Source organism: Antrostomus carolinensis, unplaced genomic scaffold (assembly GCF_000700745.2).
Source record: "Antrostomus carolinensis isolate BGI_N321 unplaced genomic scaffold, ASM70074v2 scaffold2951, whole genome shotgun sequence".
Classification (NCBI taxonomy): Eukaryota; Metazoa; Chordata; class Aves; order Caprimulgiformes; family Caprimulgidae; genus Antrostomus; species Antrostomus carolinensis.
In genome coordinates this window covers 57,672-71,098 of record NW_010291829.1, presented here as the reverse complement: position 1 = coordinate 71,098, position 13,427 = coordinate 57,672, and the positions used below count along the sequence as shown (strand labels likewise).

General features: G+C 40.2%; 1 protein-coding gene across 1 annotated transcript in view; it reads right to left on the bottom strand.

The window, feature by feature from the left end:
- Window positions 1-273: 273 nt before the first annotated feature.
- The window catches only part of LOC104531731 (VPS10 domain-containing receptor SorCS1), a gene marked incomplete at its 5' end in the record, with an annotated part of 69,422 nt that continues 56,268 nt past the window's right edge, over window positions 274-13,427 (bottom strand). The window contains 5 exon segments of the mRNA XM_010176722.1: window positions 274-624; window positions 1,931-2,049; window positions 3,455-3,615; window positions 3,789-3,894; window positions 8,761-8,860. Coding sequence (XP_010175024.1) covers window positions 568-624; window positions 1,931-2,049; window positions 3,455-3,615; window positions 3,789-3,894; window positions 8,761-8,860 — 543 coding nt within the window.

Below are 13,427 nucleotides of genomic sequence, written 5' to 3'. Positions count from 1 at the left end.
TGCAGCTAGAGGAATGAAGGGCAGAGTCCAAACAAAGACATAAACCAGACCGACCAAGAATATTTTCAGTGCCTTTAAACTCCAGTGTGATTTTTTGTGTGTCCTATGAAAGTCTGCTGGGGCGGCTAGCCCTCCCGCAGGCAAAAGTGCTAAAAGAGCAGTTAAGTCTAAAGCCAAGAACCCTAAATACCCCCTCCCACCTCCCCCAGCCCTTCTCCCCCCACATCCTAACCCACCCCTCTCCCTAAAGAAGACACCCCCATGCATATTCTTGGCCTATATAATTATGACTTTTCTACAAATTAGAGACAGATCAGAAAAAAAAGGAGTGGAGGGGTGAGGGGAAGGGCTGCAGGAGTGAATAGTGGTACCAGTTCCTCTCCCCCCACCCCCCACTAAAGTTGAACACCTGTACAATGCAGTTCCACTATGGTCTCAGTATAATGTCCACATGCACAGGCTTAAAGCTAAAAACCCTTTGTCATCTGAAGAATTAAAAAGTCCAAATGCAGTGAGCTCTCCTCTTTTTTAGATATAGATCTATATTGGTGTCCTCAATTCAACCATTTACATAGGTAGGGATTTCTTTTGTGCTCTGGGGCTCAGCAGCTGTGGAAATACTTCCTGTAGCAAAGAAAGAACAAAATAAAAGTCAGTAAATAAAAAGTGTGTTTAGCCAAGGAAGATGTATGAAAGTATCGCATTGCAGGCTTTTAGGATTCAACTGTTCCAAACTGACAAGTTCTTCCCAGAAATTTTTTCTTGTCATTCAAAACACTGAAGGTGATGTCCTGTTCCTTTGCTAATGAAGATGATTCACCCATGTTGAATAGAAAAGGGAGAGACCAGAGCAGAGGGGTGGAGGGAAGGAGGGGTTGAAGTCCTCAGAGGAAATGTGTAACTAATTTGCAATTATAAGTTATTGGAGATTTCGTAAGTAACCTTAAGATTTGCATTTGCAAAAGAAGAGTCTAAACCACTCGCATCCAGAAAATACAGTCTTTTGCTGCCAGAGTTTGGAGAGAAAATTAAATGATCCAGGGACATTCATTCAGATTCTTCCAAGGAAGGATCCTTGAATGTTAGTAAAAGGGGTTGAAAAAACCTGGCTTCTGAACAACCATACAAAAAGAGAAACACCCAATTACAGTCTTGCTTCATTTTCTCAAAAGAAAAACAATGTCGTAAAAAAAGAAATTGCTGATTTCCAGAAACAGATGAGGTGGTTGTATAGGAGAGTGAAGAGCCTTTGCACTTTCTATTCTGTTCACAACTAGGTCCATATCTTTTCATTTTGTCAGTGAGCTCCGATTCAGTTTCCTCATTCATCTGACTAGTAGGATGGAGAAACACTCTTAGGAAGTTTGTTGGACTGATTCCTTTTGATAGTGAATTGAGTCTATGTATCCCACACGTTTACCTTTTAGGCTCGCTAGTGAAAAACAGGTGCAAACCAAGGAGTAACAAAAGGCCAAATTCTGGCTAAAAACAGTGTCTAGTAGCACAGTTGAGAAACACACAAAATGCTGGCTATTGCAAATTTTTCCGTAGTTGCACCAAACAAAAACACACCCCCAAAATTGGCTTTTGACTGCTCTTGTTCTAGAAGCTTCAAGAGATTAGTTTCTAACACCAGCAAGAGTAGTTTTGAAGATACTTTGAATAGTGCTAGCAGGTGTCTGACTCTTGCCACTTCAGTCTGAGTGACCTGTGAAAACATGTGTTTTCCTACTTGTGGAACAGCATGAACCACAATCATTATATTATTTTAGAAAGGGGAAGCTAAAAGCCCATCTAACAAAGAGAGTTCTTGACCTGAAATTGGGTGTTTCTCTCTTAGCATCTTACATCAATTTTGGCTTGGAGGCTTCTAGGGGAAAAAGAAAGAAAAGCAAATGAAAAAAAATAATTGTTAAAGTTTAGGACCCACCGCTCCGGGTCTTGGCTTGAAACCTCTTGGTGATCCACAAGCCTTTTGGAAGTCCTCTGTCCAGACTACCTTGGTTGCATTTCCTTTCCTTGGTTTCTGGACTGTGGCCTGGGGTTGCTCTGTATGGGGAACACCACATGGGAAGGTTGGTCCCCTCACTCCATTCTGTGTTCTGCTAAGCAGGGATGTCCAGATCTGCTGATGAACAGCTGCTTAAAAGCGTTTAATAGCTACAAGATCTCTCCTTGGTGAATGGGTGAGGAGAGATCAGTATTGATTGCAGTAGGGCTTCCAGATTAGACATTAGTTTCAAGAGACTTTCTTCTTTTTCCTCCCAGGTTGTTTCACAGGCCAGAATCTTAGCACAACACATTCACTTTAATTGCCCTTCCGCTTGCTCCCACTCTGCAGTAGCTGTGACACCAAGCCTGCTTTAGCAAACACTCCCATACCATTTAGGAACATCCTCAGGTAGGATCTAAGGTTTGGTTAAGCTGATAAAATTGTGCAAATAAGAGATATCAGTTATTACTATGCTTCACTCCTGTCTGAGTCAGAATAGATATAAACTTTAATTCCTCTAAAATAGGTCCATGTGCTTATTTGCAGGGGTCCTTTACCATATCTCTGGTCTGGGCCTGCAGAATTGTCACCTCACAAGTGAAGCTAAGCAATGCTCAAGCAATGCTTGCTTTGGCAGAACACATCCCCAGGCTGGATATCCACACCAAGCTAGTTTAGATACCTGCACTTTTGATTCCTGCAGCTCCTTTGCTGTAGAAATTGCTGCTGTGCATGACCAGCACCTCCCTGCTCCAACCCAACACTTTTACTATACTCAGGGTGAAAGAAAACATATAGGCACGAGCAAACGTGACTGATCCCAGCATGCTCACTTCAAGTTATTCACTTTAGGTCCTATGAAAGCCAGCTTTGCAAATTTTTAACCACAGAGGCCTGTGGGAGAAATCAGTTCAAGGACCAATCCTGAAATCCCAGGTTTTGCTCAATTTCCCTGAGAATCAGCCAGGCTAGCAGTGCCGCTGGCAACAAGGTCTGGCACAGCATGAATTCATAGCAGTCAGAACATCAATGAACTTTTAGCTTTTAGATCTGACTTACCAAATCACTGCTCACCTCCATTTCCAGGTGAGAGTGGCCGAAGTTCTCCTGGATATGCCTCAGGTGGGAAGTTTAACCCCACAACTATGTCAGCCCCAGCAAAATAAATTAAATTGCCTTATAGCGCAAGTTAAGTGCGGGCAGGATTTTTGAGAAGGGGAAGGGATCTACACAGAGCAACTAGGAGAAAAGAAAAGCCTAAAGGTGTTCCCCTCCCTTTCATTACATGGTAGTGAGGGAGAGGGGAGAGTTAGCAAGGTTTCCTGTAGAAAAACTAATGCTGCAGCAGAAGAGGATGGGAGGAGGACTGTGCAGGAGTATGGGAAGGGAGAAGGCTGAGAAAAGGGTTAGCCAATTACAAGTCAGAGTCTGACCAGCTGTGGGATGCTGCAAGTTATTTACCTATGGGCTGGACTTCCAACTTCTCATCTACTAGTTGCTCAGGGCTCATCAGCTCACTTTGAGGGACATTAGGTATGCTTTCCCTCTGACTGACTGGACTGACCATTTCTTGATCTTTTTCATTCTGCATCTGTGCATATATATTAAGGCCAGGAATCTTCCTAAAACATTAACAGAAACCATCATTGTGGGGTACTCTGTCAGATGATATAGCATCAGCTTTTATAAACCAAGAAACAAATCACTGCAAAAAAAGAAAAACCAGAAAAACAAAACCCAAACACTTCTGTGAAAGGGCAATGGGGACAAGGAAATGGCTCAGGGAGGGTCATACCTTTTGAACTTGTAGATTACAAACACGGCTAGTCCCACAAAAACGACAGAGAGGAGCATCAGCATAGCTGAACCACTGTGACTGGGAGTGAGATCCACCAAGGGAGCTGCAAGAGAGGGAGAGAAGGTTAGAGCTGCCCCAGGTCTCATCTGTACACATGTTTCCAGGACTTTTCTCCACTTCTAATCCAGCTGAGGAGAAAGCTGGGGTCAGACCACTTGTGTTGCTCAACCTACCCTTTGATTTGAAGCCCCATAGCTTTCTCCTTAGAGACCTCTCCTCCGTGGCCTATTACAGGACTACCTGAAACATATTCTCTCATATTGCAGACAATTACCTAAGGTAGGTGCAAATAAGGTCACTTGGGTACCAAAACTAGCATTTTCTGGATAATTCTGGAGCTACCCATGAGTAACTTGACATGTTCTTTCTATTTTGCCTAGAGCTAGTTTCAGTAGCTCCCAATACATAGTGGATAATGAGCAACGGGGTCCTCAGTTTTACTAAAGCAACAATGCTCATCATTGTACTCTTTCTTCTGGACCAGAAGTCCAGTGCCCTTCACAGACACTGCCCTCAGCATCCATGCCTTACCATGGCAAGCTCTTCTCACATGTCTGACATTTTCAGTTTCTTCCTTTATCCCCTTCCTACTCTTCTGAACATCTACTCCCTTTCCTCCGGTGCCCTGCTCTCACTCGTACAAGTGCAGAGAGTGCACAGGCTCAAGAAAAAACAAAACAAAAAAAACCCTAATCAAACAAAAAGTCCCTCTGTGTTTTTCTTCAGAGTTTTGTGCACCACCTTTGCATAACCCCTTGCAAAATAAGGCCACAAGACAGACAGAAGCACGGTTTTCCTAGAAATACAAAGTAAATTGCATTAAATGGATGCAATTTCCATCACTCATACACACATAAACAGAAAGACATCTAGCATCTGAAAAGGGATACACATAGGTCCAGCAGTGTCAGTTGTTCATGCAGACACTAATAAAACATACTGTAGTCTGACATGCAGCTGTAGCTGTGCCATTACACAGAATGAATGCACACAGCCAATACATCCTCACTGACTGTCTCTATCTCATGTCACACACAGAACAAGGCATAGGTAGTACCTTCATCTGCAAAGCAATGAAAGTTAACTTGAACTGCTGCCATACACATCCTCCTTCTCTTGCCCCTCTTCACATGCACTGAATTAAGCCATCCTAAACCAGACCCAGAAGACATAACAAAACATGCACATACATCACATGCACACACGTTTTCAGCTGTCACACTCAGCCTGATAAAGCCAAAATCTATAAAGAGAAGTGAAAAAACTTCTCCTTCCCACATCAAGCAGGCTATCCTCAAGAAGGTGAGGCACCAGGGTGAAATGATCTGTTACTATGAATTCCTTGCACATCTCCACTCTGTCCTCTTTGCATCTGTATTTTGTGGGTCTCTGCAGTTCTGTGGGATGACAAAGTGGCTCTCCAACTGATTCAGGCTCAGCATCACTCAATGTTCTTGTTACAATGCTGTGCGGAGAGTCTGGTAATAAACAGCTATTTAACTGCTTTGTGAGGAATGTTGGCATATTTTACTCTGCTTTAGAGTTGAGGTTGTTGTCTGTTGGGTTGGGGACACTGGTTTGGTGTGGAAGGATTGAACATGATAAATGGATTGCAATCTGTTGTCCATAATTGCCATAAATTGATCCTTCCTCCAGTGTGGCCTGAACAAAGAAGGCGGAGGTGTGAAATGTGCTGAGGCCAATGCTGGTCATTCTTCTGTGCTCCAGGGAATGCATACGCTCATATATAACACACACACAGGCTCATTTCTACAGGTTCTGATTGAATATCCACACCAAGATAGTTTAGATACCTGCACTTTTGATTCCTGCAGCTTCTTTGCTGCAGAAGTTGCTGCGGTGCATGACCAGGAACGCACACACATGGACAAACATACATGTGCAGAGGCAATGGAACATAAATGTAGATATAGATATGCATACATGCGCACTTACAAAAACACATGCTGAGCTTTATGGTTCAGTCAACCACAGCCCATAGCTGCCCAGAGTCGAACACTGAGTCATAGTGAAAAGGCTGGGAAAGAAGGGATATCACAGACCAGAGCAGCAACTCTGGGCCACGTGCATCACCCGAGATTTTCTAGCGACTGCTGCACATGCTGGTTTGTGTTCCAGGTTTCTCTGTTTTATTTAATTTGATTTTTTTATGAAAACTTGGATTTTAAAAGGACAATTCTTCTTCCTTGACAACAAAAACAATAGTTTTCAGCAGTCAAGTAAATCTCTCTTTTGGCGTTTTGTCAAATTCTAAACTATTCCCAAGTTTTGATGTAATGAAATTGGGCCTTTTATTTAGACAAGGAAATGAGTCATGACCTCTGCAGCTTGATAAGGAGCCATAGTCCCCAAATACCTCACAGTGGCTGCTCTCTGGACTTTTTAATATCTAGTTTGGCAGTTCAGACTCATTTTGCATTCTTACCGAATCATATTTCTGTGAGAGACAAAATTCCGTAGTGTTCCTATAGGACATTGTGAAGGCAGTTACAACAATCACTCACACCTCACCAGCAGCTTTGAAGGGAAGTACAACAAAGCCTACCTTGCAGGACAAATGAGTGTTTGCATCTGTTATGGACAAAAATTACTCATTCTTGATGTGTGTGTACATACAAATAAAAATGTGTATTTTTGGTAAGCACAAAGATCATGTATGGATATGTGATTTTAAGTGTCACCTGTTTTCACTACATGAATCACAGAATCACAGAATATTAGGGATTAGATGAAATCAGGAATGTCCCTTCAGTAACAAGAGGTAAAGTTAAGCCTTTCCCAGGAACATCTGATTCTTTCTAACTATTTTTTTTTTTTTTTTTTTAGAAAAGGCCTACAGCATATTCAGGGCCAGAGTACTCATGTGTAAATTTTAATCTGGGATTTGATCTTGACTTTAATGAACATTGATCAAAATGGAAAACAGCCATGTGCATTGGCAGAGTAAATGCTCATAAAAAAATTTTTAAAATTATGAGCAACTCCATGTATGAAGCTCACATTAAGATACTTTCAGATATGTTTCTTTTAAGAGATGGGCACTGAGCATCTTCTGAAAGTACAGATAGTATCACTGGACATCACTGAAAATTCAGGTCAAGGATTGCTTCTCTAATAAGAACATGAATATGAATCACAGAATCACAGAATGTTAGGGATTGGAAGGGACCTCAAAAGATCATCTAGTCCAATGCCCCTGCCGGAGCAGGAATTGAATGTATATAAAATGTACATTAATTTAAATTTTAAATGTAAAGTCACACAATTCTGTGTCATATGTCTATTACATTTTTTTACAACCTACAGGAGGAAAAAAAAAAAAAATCAAACAAACTGCCTTCTCAAGCTGTTGTGGGGTTTGTTTTTTTTTTTTTTTTTTCCCTTTAGAGATTACTCAGCTGTGCTGCATCTCTGATTTTTTATGCTTTTGTTTCTAACATGTCTAAAACTAAGCATTTGATCATCTGTTCCACAGCTAATGGAAAGCAGAACCATGCAGCAATACTCCCAGGGCAGATATTAGCAAGTTCTGTTTAGGAAAAATAAAATATTGCAAACACCAAGGCTTTCTTCTTTGGGGATTTAACTGCAGTCAAGTTACACCCTTTCTTAACAGTCTCTTTTTCCTTTCCTTTATGGACAAGGCAGCACCTGGACGGACTCCAGCTTGGGTAGACTTACTGATACCACAGAAAGTTTTTTGTAGAGCAGTTTGCTGGTACAAGTGAACTGCAGCTTTTAGTTTACAAGTTAGCAAAATAAGCTGATACCAACTGATCAGAATTATCATCCAACTGATCAGAATTATCAGCAGCTCCTGAAGAAAAGGAATTCCTAAGAATCCTGAGCAGGGATTTGTTTGCCCCATCTCTTGTAATGGTTTTATAGGGTCTGTGCTGTGAAATGAGGGTTTAGCATTTAGAATAGACAGAGACACATGTAATTAAATATCGTGACTTTCATAGAATGGTTTGGGTTGGAAGGGACCTTAAAAATCATCTAGTCCCAACCCCACTGCCATGAGCAGGGACACCTTCCACTAGACCAGGTTGCTCAAAGTCTCACGCAACCTGGCCTTGAACACTTCCAGAGAGGGGGCATCCACAACTTCTCTGGGCAACCTGTGCCAGTGTCTGACCACCCTCACAGAAAACAATTTATTCCTAATGTCTAATCTAAATCTGCCCTCGTCCAGTTTAAAGCCATTACCCCTTGTTCTGTCACTACCTGACCTTGTAAAAAGTCGCTCTCCCCAGCCTTCTTGTAGCCCCTTCAGGTACTGGAATGCCACAATAAGGTCTCCCTGGAGCCTTCTTTTCTCCAGGCTGTACATCTTTGGAGATGGTTTATTTTGAGATAGGATTAGTTAAAGTCCAAACTGCCTAATCTTATGTTCGTGCATATGTAAATTAACTCTAGTCTTTCAGAATGCTAAACAACTTCTGAACTGTGCTTATTTGCTTTGAATATTCGTTGACTCTAGAATATTTGAATATATCCAAGGCTAGCTGGTAACCTTTGCAGTGTGTGATCCAGGCTGAGTATGCCACAGTGCTGCTTAGCTGTTGAATATTTCAGAGACAGACAAGAAGTATAAATTTCTACTGCTATTTATACTGCATTTCCAAGAACAACAGTAAATTCTTGCACATAAGTAAACAAAAGGATTAGCTGTAAATGCAAAAGCCACTATATCTTTTTGGCATGATAAAGAAAAGGGAGGTAGAGCAGGCTTTTTAATGTCTGCCCATACACTGAGTTCTTCTTGTGACATAAAAACAAGAAATGTTTAAAATACAGCTGATAGCACAGTACTACAATCAAGGAATATATTGCTTGCTGTGCTACAGAGCAACAGAGAGGGTGTACACAGAAAAAGGATACTGACCTGCTGTTAAATGGGCAGCATGGACAAGGATTCGAACCCCTGGCTTCAACTCAAAATAGACCAAGTTTTCATTCAGCTTCTGGATCAGTGTTTCTGAAACCTGGAAAAAAGGAGAAAGTAAGAAATGTATTTGTTTCTTGATCATTGGTTTACATTGCTAAAAAGTGGGTAGGAAATGGAGCTACATGCAAAGCAAAGATTTTGCAGAGGCACCAGACTGACTACAATTTCCTATCACCTTCCTTCAGCTGTCACAAAGGGAGTTTGTGACAGCTGAACACATCTGCCAGTACTATGTCCAGAGTGGTTTGTATATGGTTAGAAATGAACAATAGCAACAAGTTGCCCTGTCACACTTCTGTAGAAATGGCCCAGCAGCAAAGAAGTAATTGAGTCCCAAAGGAACATTACAACAACGTGTTAAGTGTCTGCAGGACCAGCCAGCAACAGCACATCAGTGAACTCTATTTACTATTCAAGCAGAGAGAAACATTTAAATTGTTAATACTCATTTGCTCATAACAAATAACTTCTTGCTCACTGAGCAGCCAGCTCCGTGATCTTAGAGCATGTTCATAACATGTGATATACCTGAATCAAAATGAATAGTTAACCCAGCTTGCACTTAAATTTCAAGTCCTAAAACCAAATTTCATTGCATCCAGCTCTGAGTTTTAAGCCATCTGCTCCCTGATCCTTAAGAACCAGCTCAAATCTGAAAGCATTTACTGACTAGAATCTGGCTTAAAAAAATGCATGTTCCATCTGTTTTTATGTGTTACACACAGAGAGAATATGGTCTTATGTTCTCTCTTTCATGGAAAAGACATTCCACAGAGCTTTTAGATCGCTAGATTATCTTGCTATAACTCTGATAACAACAATAGAGTTCTAGAAAAATGAAGCAGTCTATTCTTCCTTAGAGGACACAAACAGAAAAGAGATAAGACCCCACAGAATTTGTATTTTTACAGTGAAGAAGCCAAGCTTTGGTCCAATCTGTTGGTAAACAGTCCTTTTTTAAAGTCAGTTTGTCACTATATGCACAGAGCCACTTCCTCCATATCACTCAATTATCTCCAAGAAGTTTCAGACATATTGCCATTAAAAGCAAAACATCCAGACAGATTAATCAATGAATGGAAGCCTATAGACATGGTGTTGATAGTTTATTGTGCCTTTTGTATGTTCATTTGCTAGATGTTTCAAATATTTCGCATTTTCTTACAGCAAGGAACAATTTTCCAATTGAACATAGCCACTGTTCTGCATGTTGGTTTACTAGGGAGAGGTGATTGGAGAACTGCAAAAGAACACCCCCACCCCATAACCCTTAATATGCGGTTGCTGAGAACGTTGTGTTTTTATAGCCATACCAAGATCAAGAGGAACTGTATTGTAGTGCTCACCACTTAATTTAATTTGTTTTAAATAAATCCTTATTCCTTCTTTAAGATTAATGAAAAATTGTCAGAAAAAAAGAACATTCCAATAATTTTTACACCATCTTTTTAATGTTCTTCATTTTTGTCTGGTTGAGTTATTTCAGTAAATGCTACCCAGAAATGATTAGATGTTCCTTGGCTATCATTCATCACACTATGAGATTTATCTGCCTCTTTTATTTTTTTTAACATTCTTAATGGTTCTTTCAATGCTCTTGGCTTGTACACTTTATTTCTGGCTGCTGATCACTTGAATAGGTGCCTTTGGTCCAATATGAATTTGGCAATAACTCTTACAGTCATTTTATTTATATTTTTTTAATATATCTCTTTAAAGTTTACAATTTTTTCATGAGTGCCAGAATGAGCAGTAAATATATTTCTTCCAATAGCAAGAAAAAATACCACCTGCTTACAAAGAGCCATCTGCTGAGCTCAGAGCAGCAGGGATGGTGACACAAAGATGCACAGTACATAAAGAAAGCCTGGGAAGCAAATTAAATCCCTCTTTAAGAATTTGAGCATATTAATAACCAAGACTGACAACTATAAAGAGTGCTTCATGTCTAAAACTGGAGCAACAGATGCAGATCGATATGCTATAAGCCAGGTACATTAATGGCTCATGGAAATAATGGGAAAAATATCATCCTGGTCATTTCCAGGCCTAAACATGACCTAACAATTCTTCTCCATACCCCTGCAGGAATTATCTTCCTTTGTGCTCTGAGATTCTAATGTTACTGGAGCAGCTGAGCCTATGAAAAAAATCAACTGCAAGACAGTAAACTGAAGAAAAGAGCTAACCACATTGTGTCATTCCTTTTCAACACATTGTGATAGCTGCACAAAATGGTCAGGGAAACAGTAGAGGTTAAAACCATATGTGATGCCCCCTATACAAAAACAGGCTTAATGTGATGTGGAACTAACAATGCAGCTAGCAAGTGTTGCTATCTAGTATTGGAGAATGGTTTCATCCAGGATCTGGGCAAGAAATTGAAAAATAAGAGAACTTTGAGAAAGTGAGCATGAGAAGAGACCAGAGACTTTGTTTGGCACCAGTGACACAAAGGAACATTGAGATCTCACCTGGCCTGCCTGAGGACTCCTGCAGTGCAGAGTCAGGAGAGTAAAACAACACCAGCAGGGATATTACAGCTGTGAGGTGCCGTGGCAGCCTCCCAGCAGGCAAGTTGATTGTGTGAGAGAAATCTCAACCAATATTCTTGTCTAGTAAGCCGATGAAAAGGAATAATAAGAAGGGGAGAGGCAGTAAGAGTGAAGGAGTAAGAAAAATGAAGAAAGGCAGAGAGAAACAGTCACAACTGAATTTTATTATTACTGTATTGCATTGTTACCTGATCGTGAATGAGGACCGCATTGTACTACATCCTGTACAAATGCAACTCAGAATAAAATTATTTCTGCCTGAAACGATCAGTATCTCAGCAGAAGCTTGAAATAGCCGTCACTGTTCCAGCACTGTATGCAAAATGTCAAAACAGGCAGCAACTGTTCATGCTGCTCAGAGTCCATAGTATATTTCCTTGGCTCAATTAATTATATGCTCTCCCAGTAGCTTTTTGGGTGAAGCTTTTTTGCCTGGGTCTTTGTTGAATCTGAACAAGTCAAAAAATGAGTAACAGCCTGAGACCTTCAAAAGGACCAGAAGTTCTTGTGAGAATCAGACATCTGCCTTCCTCAGGCAGCTCTGGAGATTCCTGACACACACATCTGAGGGAAGAACAGATGCATTCAGACATGTTTTTGAAGTGTTTGCTTGCTTGGCACAATATTTTCATTTCTCTTTATGTAGAAAGTTAGATTCTCTTAGAAATAGACATATAGACAATATAGAAACAAGAAGAAAAATGCATTTCTGTACTTCTAAAAATTATCTGAAATAGAAACCATACAACATGGTTTATGAACACCAGTATTTGAGGTCAACAAGCAGGTTCCACACAGCTAAAGGGCCAAGTTCACACTGGGATTGGACACTGCTCTACAAAGTTGGACCTGACTATGTTTCTGGTCCTCACATGGTCCCAAGGGGATCTGTGGACCGCAGATCACACAGGACACTCACTTTGAGATTGGATTAGTGGCTTTTCTGCCTTTCTTATTCTATCAAGTCTGTTTCTACCTCAGCGGATCACATGTTATCAGACTTTAACCTAGGAGTGGTTCTGACTCTTGCAATTTGTTTACAACATTAATAAAGCATCTTTGAAGTGAACCTCCACACAAAGGCTGATCTCAGTCACCATGGTAATGAAAAGGGTTCAATGGGTAACATTTTGGGTCTTGTGCTTCCCTTTATTTCTGCATTCAAAGTGGAACCATGGATGCATATTTATTTTAAAAGCAGATAAGGAAACATTAAACTACTTTGGCCTGTTTCAAAAATAGCTATGCAACTCCACTTGAACAGCTATACCTTCAGCTAGGGAACTGGTTGGCCTCAGGTTTGTTCCCGTTCCCCTCTTACTCCTGGAGATGCAACTAACTCAGCTGAAGACAAAACATCTTAGAATAGCAACCTCCTAATTTATAGTCTTCAAGAGTCTCCCTTGTGAAAATAATTAGCTTTCAAAATTAGTTTTAGTCCTTAACTGAGCCTCATTGATTTTATCTGCTTCATTTGCAGAATTAAGCATGATGTGCAAAAATAATTCAGTAATAGAAACCATTCTTCATGTATCATTTTTCATCAAAGGACACATAATGAATAATAATAACAGACAATTTGTGAAGGAAAAAAAGAGATTCCAATTTAAAAATGAAACAAAACAAAAATTAATTTGGCTTCTCTTAGCATTTTGTCAGAATTAGGACTGTGAAAGAACCATGTGCACCAAGAAACAGAATTATCATTCAGAAGGGTGAAACCTCTGCTGTAAATTAGTTTAGACTAACTGAATGTGATTCAACTGTGTTAATATGTACTAGCTAAGAATCTAGGTAATTGTATAGATACTGTGTAAGGATCTCAACTAACGAGTGCTACATTTTTATTCAATTCATTGAGTAAATCAATAAACAACTAAGGGAAGAATTATGCACATTGATTGGGAGGAAGCAACTTGAACCAGCATTACAAAAGTGAATCAGGAGTCAGAGTAAATGTGGATTACTTTAAACTGTGCCACTCACCCTGCATAACCTTGATTACTTCACATGAGACCTCTAAAGCTTACTTGCCTTAGCACTAAAAAG